The sequence below is a fragment of the Ctenocephalides felis genome, unplaced genomic scaffold (assembly GCF_003426905.1).
Source record: "Ctenocephalides felis isolate EL2017-DRISC unplaced genomic scaffold, ASM342690v1 CF-g0.4_SCAFFOLD_00845, whole genome shotgun sequence".
Classification (NCBI taxonomy): Eukaryota; Metazoa; Arthropoda; class Insecta; order Siphonaptera; family Pulicidae; genus Ctenocephalides; species Ctenocephalides felis.
The window spans coordinates 87,019,895-87,031,913 of record NW_020536999.1 but is presented as its reverse complement, the minus strand read 5'-3'; the positions used below and the strand labels follow the sequence as shown (position 1 = coordinate 87,031,913).

The following is a 12,019-nucleotide window of genomic DNA, read 5'->3' as shown; positions in this document are numbered from 1 at the left end:
CTTTTAATATTGTATGAGTAGGCAATTAAGATAAAAATAAAAAAACATATTTGAATTTTAAAAATCATTTATTAATAATCACATAACATCAATAACACAGTTTAAAACAACATCGATAGATTAATTGCTATCATATTTCATATATGATATAATAGGTTTGTGATAACTAAAATGAGAGACATAAATTTTGCTTTGTAAACTATGTACATTTCTGGAGAAAATTAAATTTATTATTTAAAAAATCAATTAATGGTTGAGATTCTTCTGAACGAAAATTGACATTGAAATCTCCAGCAAAAATTAATGGTATCTCCTTGTGATTAGTGTTTAAAAGTTTTGCACCCTCATTAGAAAAATGAAGTAACTGCTGATGAAGCAATTTAATAATATTTGATATGTTTTTATTGGGAGAAATGTAAAGGACGACTATAATTAATGTTTGATTCTGTGTGTATAATATCACCTACTTGTGTAATTTCATTAGGAATATCCAGTAATATCGTTGGCGCAAGAAACTGCATAGGAGTCGCACTATGAAGAGTATCTGAACATGAATGATAGACAGCTACACCACCTGCTCTTGAGTCCGAATCCAAATTTCCGAAAATAACAAAAACGTACAACGTTGTAGCACTTTATCTTGCAGATCAGGCAAATGAGCTCGTAAACTTTGGCAGTTAAAGGAACACAATGAAATGTCGTTCAAACTTATTATCTCACTCAATTTTTCTTCTTGTGTTATTAATCTACAAGTTGAAAGTCTTTGGAATTCAGTTTTTAAGTTCATTAATCCTGCTGGCCGTTTTCTTCCATGATGAAATTTTTTGAAATGATGAACAATCCATTAATGCTGGTAACTCGTGATAATGCAACATATAGAAGCTGCTGATTATGTGTTTTATTGTATTCATATACAATTTTATCAAAAGTACCACCTTGTGATTTGTGTATTGTGAGTGCACAAGCAGACACTAAAGGAAAATGATTTCTTTTGACAAATATGATTTTATTTCTATTCATTGGAATAGATGAAGATCTCCTGAAAATCGGCACAGCTGTCCTACTGATATTAAGAGTTTGAATATAATGTGCAGCTTTCTTCTTATTTTGTTACCTATCTTACCAGGAAATTCAAACCATAAACGTAGAAGTTCATCATTATCGCCACGTTCTATGTACACTAATTTTCTTACACAACCATTAGCTAAGCCATCACTTACATCAATATTAGTTGTTATTATGTAAAATTTATTCAGAACTAAAATTATTTCATACGGCAAAACCCCGGTATCAATAACCGATTTTTGTGAAACTGCTGACGAGTGTATGATTGTTGATCTGTCGCATGGCAACCTACATAATTATCCGTGGCAGTAGATATTATTTTGTCTTCAACGAGATTCAGTATAAATTTATTATATTCCATGACACATTTATTCTCTAAGAAAAGTCTTATTCCATGAGGACATAACATAAAAAACGTGATTCAATTAATGCAAGTTCATATAGGGTTTAGCGCTCGACTTACGCATGACATGACGGGAGTGGATCGCGACTCGCGACATCAGCGCCTACGGCGTCGTAGTGTTCAACTTCACGTTGGCGTTTTCGTTGCATTTGTAAGGATTTACACCCGTGTAGCCTAAAGAAATTTTTACACCCATATCGCGCCTAAAGAAGTTTTACTTCAAAATGTTTTCTTTATTTTAAAATATTTTGGAAGTTTTGATTTTTTTTTCATAACAATCGTGCTGCTTTAACTGCATAGAGACAGAATATAGAAGCGCGTAATCGCCGCGTCGCCGTCTAACGGAACCGATAGGAATGTAAACAAAATTTATACTTATTGTTAAAATCACTATAAAATATCTGATAATTTGATGTGTTGTGATCATTTTTGACAGCCAAATGGCCATTTTTTTTTCTTTTTTTAATAAATCTCCGTAACCGCTAGATCTGCTTTCATGAAAATTTGATCTTCATCCTGTCCATACAAGTAAAATGTTTTTTGAATTATTAAAATCGGACGCTCCGCTTTTAAAAACTGAGTTACCGTTTTTGGCATTTTTTGCGCCGTATCTACGAAACGGCTAGACCTGCCTATGCCAAAAAATAATCAACACGTCTCCGATTCAACAACAATCAAAAGTTTTTTGAATAATCGGAATCGCTTGAACCGTGTTCCCGAAATCGTCGACGAAAATTTGTATCTGCACACACACACATACACACACAGCATCCATTTTTGTAAGATATGCCAAAATGTTCAGAAACCTTTAAAACGTAAAGATATATAAAAATTTTCATTTTCGATTTTTTTGGCGGTTACTATAACTTACCCTACGAGAAGTTAATAAGTTATATTAAAAAAGTGAAAGTTGAATAATTATTGACTTTTTAAAATTTACTTCAACGTACTTGAAACACATGTAAGTGATAACAATAAATAAAGAAATGCAGTAAACATTTATAAGATTAAGTTGCTTAAAACTTTTATCAAAATATCAGAATAGTTCTTAAAAACAAAATTATGATAATGATAAAAATATTTGGCTCAATCGAATAAGTAATTAATGATTTAATTTACTCACTTTTTCATTATTTTTGGTCAAACTCAATACTTGAACAATATTATAAAAACAGGAATTGAGTCCATCATCTATCAAATAAAATTCCAGCCGGAAACAATGATCAAGGGAAAAAAACTTTATTATAACTTTTCGAGAATTGTAAATTGAAGGAAATATTGTTGGAAAGAACTCAACATCTCTTCTAATTTTTTACAACCAATGTTTTTTTATCATCCACTACAAGTGCAATCATATGGCTTGGAAACCCACGGTTATTCATCAACACTACAAATATATATTTTTATTATTTCAGCATTGTATTAATTAAACTGTTTGCAAAATAAACTCTGTGATAACTTTTATTTTTCTTTTAATCATTTAATTAAAAAATATATTTTTAATTTAATTAATATATATGTAATAATTATATATAATTAATATAAAATATACAAATTTATATTTTTCAATATTTCAGCCCTAAACTGTTTGCAAAATATTTTTTTAATCATTAAATTTTGATAAGATGACTCATAAATTTTCTTTTTGCTAAACATAACAATTTGTAATACTCCAAATTGTTTTTTTATACCAATAATATTATGATACTATGAAATGGTATTTCAGTTTTTAAGATAATGGAGCGTCCGATTTGAATAATTGAAAAAACCTTTTACATGTATTGGCAAAATGAACAAGTGGTAAAATTTTTGTAAAGAGAATGTAGCGTCTTCGGAGATCCATTGAAAAAAGTAAAAAATAATACCATTTGGCAGTGAAAAATGAACATTAGACATACGTATTATACAAAATTATAATGGTAATTTATTATTTCGACTGCAAATCAGCTATGCAACGTGATTGCCTAAAAATATGTACAAGATAAAAAAAATTAAAATACAAAAAAAAATCTAATTTTTCAGAAATAAAATCAATTTTTTGCTTCGTCAATGCAAGTAAAATGTTTGAATAATTCGAATCAGATGCTCCAATCTATCAAAAACTGCCATTTTTGCACTACTTGCTTCATATCTCCGAAACAGCTGGATATGTCTTTGCTAAAAACTAATCAGAAAGTCTTGCCATGGTTTTGAAACAAAAGACGTTTTTTTTAAGTTTACTGTATATTTCATACTATTTATACATTTTATTATATCCAAGAATATTTTATAACATGTTTCCAAAAATATTCAATCCAATTTATCAAATATGCTTAAATTCCATTGATTTTCATCACGCTTCTGAATATGGAGTGTCATGTGTTTTTTCAAATTGTTCACTGGGGTAAATTTCTTTCTGCATATTTCACTCTCTTGTATGAGTCAGCATGTGATCTCTTAGATGACCTGGTTGTGTGAATTTCTTATTACAAATATTGCATTCACAAAGGCGTGCTCCACTGTGCATCACCATGTGTCTTTTCAAATTGCTTATTTGTGTGAATCTCTTCTGGCATATATTGCATTAATGGGAGCGTTCTCCATTGTGAAGCAGCATGTGTTTATTCAGACTATCTGATTTTTTAAATGTCTCATTGCATATTTCACATTTAAGAAGGCGTTCTTCTGCATGGATAAGAATGTGTTGTTTTAAATTGCTGTTTTGATAGAATGCCTTATTGCATATGTCACATTTAAAAGGGCGTTCTCCTGAATGAATAAGCAAGTGTCTTGTTAAATGGCATTTGCGATGGAATGCCTTATTGCATATTTCGCATTTAAAATGGCGTTCTTCTGTATGAATAAGCATGTGTGTTGTTAAATTGCCTTTGCGATAGACTGCCTTATTGCATATTTCACATTTAAAAGGGCGTTCTCCTGAATGAATAAGCAAGTGTCTTGTTAAATGGCATTTGCGAAGGAATGCCTTATTGCATATTTCGCATTTAAAAGGGCGTTCTTCTGTATGAATAAGCATGTGTGTTGTTAAATTGCCTTTGCAATAAAATGCCTTATTGCATATTTCGCATTTAAAAGGGCGTTCTTCTGTATGAATAAGCATGTGTGTTGTTAAATGGATTTTCTGATAGTATCCCTTATAGCATATTTCGCATTTAAAAGGGCGTTTTTTGCTATGCCTATGCATATGATCGACCATATGATGAAATTCTGCAAAAGATTGATAACAAATTTCACATTCATAAGAAGATGCCTCTATTACCTCCTGTTTGACTTCTTCCTCGATGGTCACTTCGGACTGCATGAATCTTTCTAAACACGTTTCATCATCCTCGGTAAACGATTCAGTTTTGACAACAGCATCAAGAACACTATTTTCATCTTCAATCTCGCTTTTTATGTCATCTACTGAGTAGTCTGGTGGTTCAATTTTAATTGTCTGAGCATTAATAGACATAATTGTTTCTTCTGACATTTTTAAATATTTTCATTCACTCATGTATACTCAGTAAATAATCACAAGTGAGTACTAAATAATAACCTTTATAACCTATATCAATAAACTTTTTAAATAAATTCACATGTGATATTTGACATTTATTTAAACCATTGAGTTTTCTCAAAGATGAGACATTCAACTGAGAGCATAGATAAAAGCAGAAGATAGGATTATCTATCGTTTCTCATTACCGATACAGAGCGCTAGTTAAGGAGTCGGGCGTGATCATAGATAAATAAGCATAAATAGATCGCTATCTCGGGCCATTTGACGTTACACTCATTTTAATTTACGAATAGATCACTACATGGCAGCACATGTACATACAGTACGTAAATTAACCCCTGGTATTACTTCTACATTTGTACATAAAATCCATACAGCCCAAAAATCTGAAAAAAATTATTATTTGAAATAAGAACTAAACATACGAAATATAAAATATATTTTCAAATATATCACAGACATACTTTTGAAGAATTATAAACTAAACAGAAATAACTGACTACTATTAATTAAAGTATATTACAGACATATTTTTAAAGTACTTATTCTATTAGTATTCTAGAAATAACTTATTCATATTAATTACTGAATGACTAATAATAATATATTAAAAACTTAAAAACTAAGAAGTAAAAAGCGCAGGAGTATTGATGATGGAATGACAAATTTAGAAGGAATGACAAGTAATGCAATAATTTAAAAGGATAAAAAGAACAGCACATTTTTAAAAAAGAATGAATACTTTCAAACAAAATAATCCTAAAAACAATATATATATATATATATATATATATATATATATATATATTGATATCCAAATTGAGATAAAACTAAATTCCTAGGATTAAAATTCATTTACGAGACATTCTTGTTTGTTATCTCTCCATTTAATAGTTATTTTGCTATCTAATCAATCATTAATAAAGTTATATTTGACGAAATCTTTGAATAGTTTCTGTATAAGTGTTTTTTTAAACGTAAGTAACCAAAACTCTGAACTACTTTTAATTTATACCAATTGTAGCTCAAATCTATCTATCGTTTTAATCCAGTTTTTATTGCAAGGAGGTTTAATTAAAACTATAACTAAACCCTTGCGCTTTATAAACTGTCTGGTCTTTGAGTATACTCTCTTAATTGAGACATTATCAAAATTCTTGCCCTTACATTTTAAGTTTCCGGAATATTTGAAAACTTCTCAGAACATTGTATACTCTATTGGAATTTATCCTTTAAATTATTGCATTGCATTTTAATCCCGAAAAAAAAATTTGATGTATCATCTTCTGGGTGTTAAGGCACTCCTACGCCTTATCATTGCATTCTGCGGCAATTTGCAGCTACCATCAAGGACTTCTATTGAATATATTGTTATATCATATTAATTGATTGAAGATATTGTAATTATCATATTAAATATTTTTGCTGCAATTAGTATGAAAAAATACCTTTTCGGAAAACTGGTGTCAGAATAGGTGACTTTTAACCTGCACTTCACAATCTTAGAGGTGCTGCAAAAATCTTTTTCAAGGTGTTTAGGCTTCCATCTCCTAAGAACATAAGATTCATTTATTAATATTTTTTTGCAAATGTTATTGAAGTATTTAGAGTTATAATTACTTGGCTTTGTCCTTGGAGTTGCAGATTTTTCTTCAGGTTCTGTATCAGAGCATTCTCCAGTGACTTGAAAACTATTCTATTATTGCCGTAAAGGAGACACTTCTATTTGGTTTCGATTTAAAATTATCGTTGATTTGTGCCACAAACCAAAGAGTTAGGTCATCCATTAAAAGATTATTCGCCCTCTGCATCCAAATTGAAAGCATCTTTTTACACACAAATATATATAATATATATTTACAAAAATATATATATATATATATAACATTTTAATAGTATTTTCATGATACATATTCATTATATGCATAATACATCATTATGTACATACCTGATAATTAGATGCCGGAAAGACATGCATTTTTTTATTATATTTGGGGTTATAACAATTTGGCACATAACACTTTATCATTTTAACTTAATAATAAATGAAAAAAGTATTCACCAAAACATAATCATATATAAACAATCACAGAAAATCTCAACTACAATACGCGATGACAACTTGACAACTTATAGAAGATGGCCGATCAAATCAATGTAGATCAAGCCAGCCAAAGCCAGCTGCTAGATCAATGAAATTGGAAATCGTAGCGCCATCCTTCGAACTATTCAAATACCAATCCATTTCAAAACACGGTAATCTACATTTGTTCGGAGATTACCGGCCATGGGCGTGATGGTGGCGCTGCATAGACCTTATACAATTTCATGGACTGCTAATCCCATAGACCTTATACAATTTCATTGTATACAATTGTATTGTATAAGGTCTATGGCTAATCCCCATACATTTCTCAAGTAAAAAAGTGTCAAAAGATGTTCTATGGTATGAGGGCAAACGAGGGTAGTTTTGCGGCCGAGATATGTCAAACTCGATCACTTGAACGTCAAATGAAAGTCCTTGTGTTCGAAATTGTTGGGAAAATATTATATAATATACAATTTATGTTAAACTAATGAATGTAATGAATTATTTATATATTTATTTATTTATTTTAGTTATACAAAGTGTTTAAGAAAAATAAAAAAAAAATTAAAAAAATATTTTACGTATTATAAAATTCACTGAAAATAAGAACAGTTGGCTAGAGCTATTATGGGAAATTAGAAAGCAATAATGAAATATTTGTTTAAATGCGATATATTTATTATTGGTGTTTAAAAAGCACAATTTTTGTGTGAAAGTGGCGTACATATTTATCAACTTTGCTTTTTTTATGTTCTTCATGGTGCATTCTAATTGTTAAATACATTTTTGCGACAAAGTTGATAAGGTCATGATAGTGCTGGACAAATTGCTGGAAATGGCTTGATCTAAAAAAATGTGCAAGTCCCAAGTCATTCAACTTTCGGAGAATCGTGCTTTCATATGAACTTTTGTACATTAAATTTAAAGAATTTCGAATTTGGGTTTCTATATATAAACATAATTTAAACATTGCATTGGAAGGATATGAAAGATATCCTCGATTTTTTATATCGATGAATGTCGAATTTCCCGGAATACTTGCGAAGCATTCAGAACAGGTTTTACTGCAATCAGGAACTTTACCACAGACCAAACACATTTTAGAAGACATTTTACTTTTAACAATTTTATAACAGGTATATTTTTATCCTCTTTTAGTTTAAAAACCCGAGCGATCAAACATCACGTGAACCCAAGTAACTGTAAAATTTAAGCGATCGAGTGCATTCGAATAATCTCGGTAAAGCTCGTGTTCGTATTTGACATATCTCGGCCGCAAAATTACCCTCGTATGCCCTCATACCATAGAACATCTTTTGACACTTTTTATGCGCTCAACTAGCAGTCCATGTATTGTATAAGGTCTATGTGGCGCTGTCATAGACCTTATACACCATAGATAAACAAGTATAAGTTGAAGTATAAGTAATAAATAAGTATAAGTATAAGTTATATACAATGTGATCATCATAGATAAGTATGTATAAACGATGAACGCCATAGATAAATAAGCATAATGGTGAACGCATTCAATTTTTTTTTATTATTATTATTTTAATAATTTTTACAACTGTCCTGCAACGGACAACAAGTAAAATATTTCACATAAAACTGAAGGCGTTGGCAAATTACAAATGGTTCATATATACAAGCAAATAAGTTTATCTCACCAAACAGTTACACGTAGAATTGATGATATTTTAATGAAAATTTTTAGCAAACGTCAACAAAACTACTCATTTTCTCAAACTTTGATGAATTTTTGAAATTAAACTACTTGTCGTAAGGCCGTAATATTTCAGTAAGTTCTATAAGACCTGATATATATCGTCAAAAAAGTTCCATAAAAATTAGCTCAATTTTTTTTCAACAGTTAATTACAAAAAAAACGGCTCGGTAGATTTTCACCTAAAACTAATCATTATCGTTCCCAACAAATATCTTTCAAATAGTTTTTGAATTTTTATAATCGATTCGGTAGTATGAGCTTAAATATTGACGAAAAGTTTAACACTTTATTACAAATTACAAAGAAACGGCTCGGCAGATCGTCGTACAAAACTGACAGCCTATAGTCCTTATTGAGATACATCAAATGGCCTTTGAATTTCTAAAATCGGTTCAGGCGTTTTTGAGAAAACATCGAACAAAGAACTAATTTTGACAAATGCCAAAAAACGATACTAATTTTTGCAAACTTTAAAGAATTTTTAAAATTAAATAACTTGTCGTAGGGCCGTAATAATTCAGTAAGTTCTATAAGACTATGGTATCTACCGTCAATTTTTTTTTAACACTTCATTAGAAGAAAACGGCCCGGCCGATCTTTACCAAAAACTAATTGATAAACGCTAGTCCTCAGCGAGATACATCGAATGGCTTTAAAATTTTTGAAATCGGTCCAGTCGTTTTTTGAGAAAACGTCAATTTGCGGCAAAAAATCTGTTCACACAAACACACATACTTTTTCCAAATTTATTCTCATTCGATTCAGAATGGCTTGAAACGTCGGGACAACATAAAATTAACGAATCGATTTTTTATGAAAACAAATTTCTCCTTCGGAAAGTTAATAATAAATGAAAATTACCTCCGGTTTAACAAAAGTGATTTTGTTCAAGTTGACTCAGCAATAAATGGCGCATCTAAAGCAAAAAACCTGTAGACTTCGAATCCAAAACTGCAAAACTAAGATTATTTATAAAAAAAAACTTGGAAAAAACTGTAGATCTACAGTTTAAACTGTATCTTGGCAACAATTGTCGCCAATGCTGCCAACAATTAAATTCGTTCTGGCACTGTCACAAAATGGATGCCCTCGCGCCATTGTTGACAGTTTTGACAATCAACACATCAAAATATAAGATTCGATGTTGACACTACATAACTTATATTAAAACACATTTGTATTATTTTGTAACTAGTTTATAATTTATATATGAAATTATTTATGTATTTAAAATGTCAGAAGCTACGACTTCTTGTGGATCCGATCAAGTAGTGAAAGTAGAACCAATAGATTACTCAATACAAGAAATTGCTGATGAAAATGGTGAAGAGTCAGAAAACGAGCCTTCTGAAGAATTCCCTTATCCCGAAGTAACTTTAGACGAAGATGTAAGAGAAACCAGCAACAAAACCAACCAGGAACAAACATTTCAACAATTTAGTCTCGAAGCATTAAAATGCTTTGTTTGCAAAAAACATTCTCAGACTCTGCACAATTAACAAAACATATGAACACCCACACTAAACAATTCAAATGTGAAACCTGCAACAAAGAGTTCAACCACATAAAAAAATTGAGGCGACACAAGTCAGTACATGGAGAACGGCCTCATAAATGTACTATATGCAGTAAATCCTTCCCCTTTGCAAGCAATTTAAAAAAACACATAGCCATCCACACTGCAGAGTACTCCTACAAATGCGATGTATGTGAAAAATCCTTCACCCGTGCTGATAATTTAAAACAACACATCTACACGCACACCGGAGAACGGTTTTACAAATGTGATATGTGTGATAAGACGTTCACCCATTCTGGGCATTTAAAGACTCATCTAGTTACCCATACCGGGGAAAGACCTTATAAATGTAAACTGTGTGATAAAGCGTATAGTTTTTCGATTAATCTAAGAAGACATAAGTTGACTCATACAGGGGAAAGACCGCATAAGTGTGAGATTTGTGGTAAGGGATTCACGCAATCTGGACATTTGAAGACGCATATGGAGTCTCATGCTAAGGAGAGTCGGTATAAATGTGATTTGTGTGATGAAACATTTGCTTATATTAATGCTCTGAAAAAACATCGGAGGGTACACAAGAAGAAAAAATCAGAATTGTAATATATATATATATATATATATATATATATATATATGTATTTGTTGATGGTTTTGTCGATGTTTATACATATTTAAAGTTTTTTGCAGTCCAATTTTCAAATTAAAAAAAATAGTTATTATAAACAAATTCTTTAAAAAAACGTTTTAACACTTAATGTGTGTCATCATTCAGTAATCAAACCACGAAAAACACAAAAACATAATATTTATTATAAACACATTATTGTAAAAATAAATAATTAATTAACTGAACAAATGATATTGATTCTGTATCGTTGTTGATTCAACGTTGTTGTCAACGTTCTTGAGTTTTCAAATTGGGGCATTATATCCTCCTTTAATTTTGTTGTTTCATTAATTATTTATTAGTTATGATGTTTTTTACACAATTTTATTGCTTATAAATTTTTATGCTTTTCTGGTTTATGCTTTCCCAGTAAGTGTCGAAATGTTTATTAAAGAAATTCTCTATATTAACCCCTGTTTTTAATTTGACGATTGGGTTGCAAAATACTACAAATATATATATATATATATATATATATATATTCTTAAAGTGATAATAATATTATTTTTGTAAATATAGATATACTGCAATATTATTCATTAATTTATTTATAATAAATAAAAGTTATAATCATTTTGAGATTATGGTTTGTCTTATCGTCAATGTTAACTAAAATTTTGTTTAGTATAATGGTACCCCGAAAGGAGCGGTTTGTTACTTTGATATACGAGCAAAATTTGAGATACAATTTTCAATTGTGTAATAATTTTCTAGAAAAAAGTTGATGGTAAAATGAAAATATTAATAATATCATCAGTAATAACAATAATTTTCCTATGATAGAATTATTTTGGCTGTTTTATGATAGTGAATTATTTTATATTTAGTCATTTCAATTATTTATAAGCAGCTTTCTAAGCTCGAAAAGCCCTTGAATGAAAGTGCCCCCGAAACAGTTGCAACAGTTTGGGAATCTCTTTGAATTGCTCAACGAAGCATGTCTAACTCATTTCTTCAATATCATAAATGGGCAGGAAAAAAACAATAAGAAAAATAGTAAAGTTATTTCAGATATTAAAAAACCTTATCATAACCACCCTGC

At 30.1% G+C, this 12,019-nt stretch overlaps 2 protein-coding genes and 1 long non-coding RNA gene across 3 annotated transcripts; 1 reads left to right on the top strand and 2 right to left on the bottom strand.

Annotated features, from left to right (window-relative positions):
* Nucleotides 1-3,925: 3,925 nt before the first annotated feature.
* Nucleotides 3,926-5,026, bottom strand: LOC113363677 (zinc finger protein 492-like). The gene has a single exon (XM_026606153.1). The coding sequence runs from the start codon at nt 4,938-4,940 to the stop codon at nt 4,032-4,034; it is 909 nt and encodes a 302-aa protein (XP_026461938.1). The 5' UTR covers nt 4,941-5,026; the 3' UTR covers nt 3,926-4,031.
* A 1,229-nt stretch (nt 5,027-6,255) lies between these two features.
* On the bottom strand, nt 6,256-6,686 carry LOC113364312. The gene is made up of 3 exons (XR_003366038.1): nt 6,591-6,686; nt 6,419-6,520; nt 6,256-6,326 (listed from the first exon to the last, which is right to left on the bottom strand). It is a non-coding gene; the product is annotated as an uncharacterized LOC113364312 (long non-coding RNA).
* Nucleotides 6,687-10,286: 3,600 nt separating this feature from the next.
* Nucleotides 10,287-10,910, top strand: LOC113391298 (zinc finger protein 708-like). Its single transcript, XM_026627241.1, has one exon. The coding sequence runs from the start codon at nt 10,296-10,298 to the stop codon at nt 10,908-10,910; it is 615 nt and encodes a 204-aa protein (XP_026483026.1). The 5' UTR covers nt 10,287-10,295.
* Nucleotides 10,911-12,019: the final 1,109 nt, after the last annotated feature.

Coding starts and splice junctions, on each gene's coding strand:
- LOC113363677 (XM_026606153.1), bottom strand. CDS start 4,940: ATGTCAGAAGAAACAATTATGTCTATTAATGCTCAGACAATTAAAATT.
- LOC113391298 (XM_026627241.1), top strand. CDS start 10,296: ATGAACACCCACACTAAACAATTCAAATGTGAAACCTGCAACAAAGAG.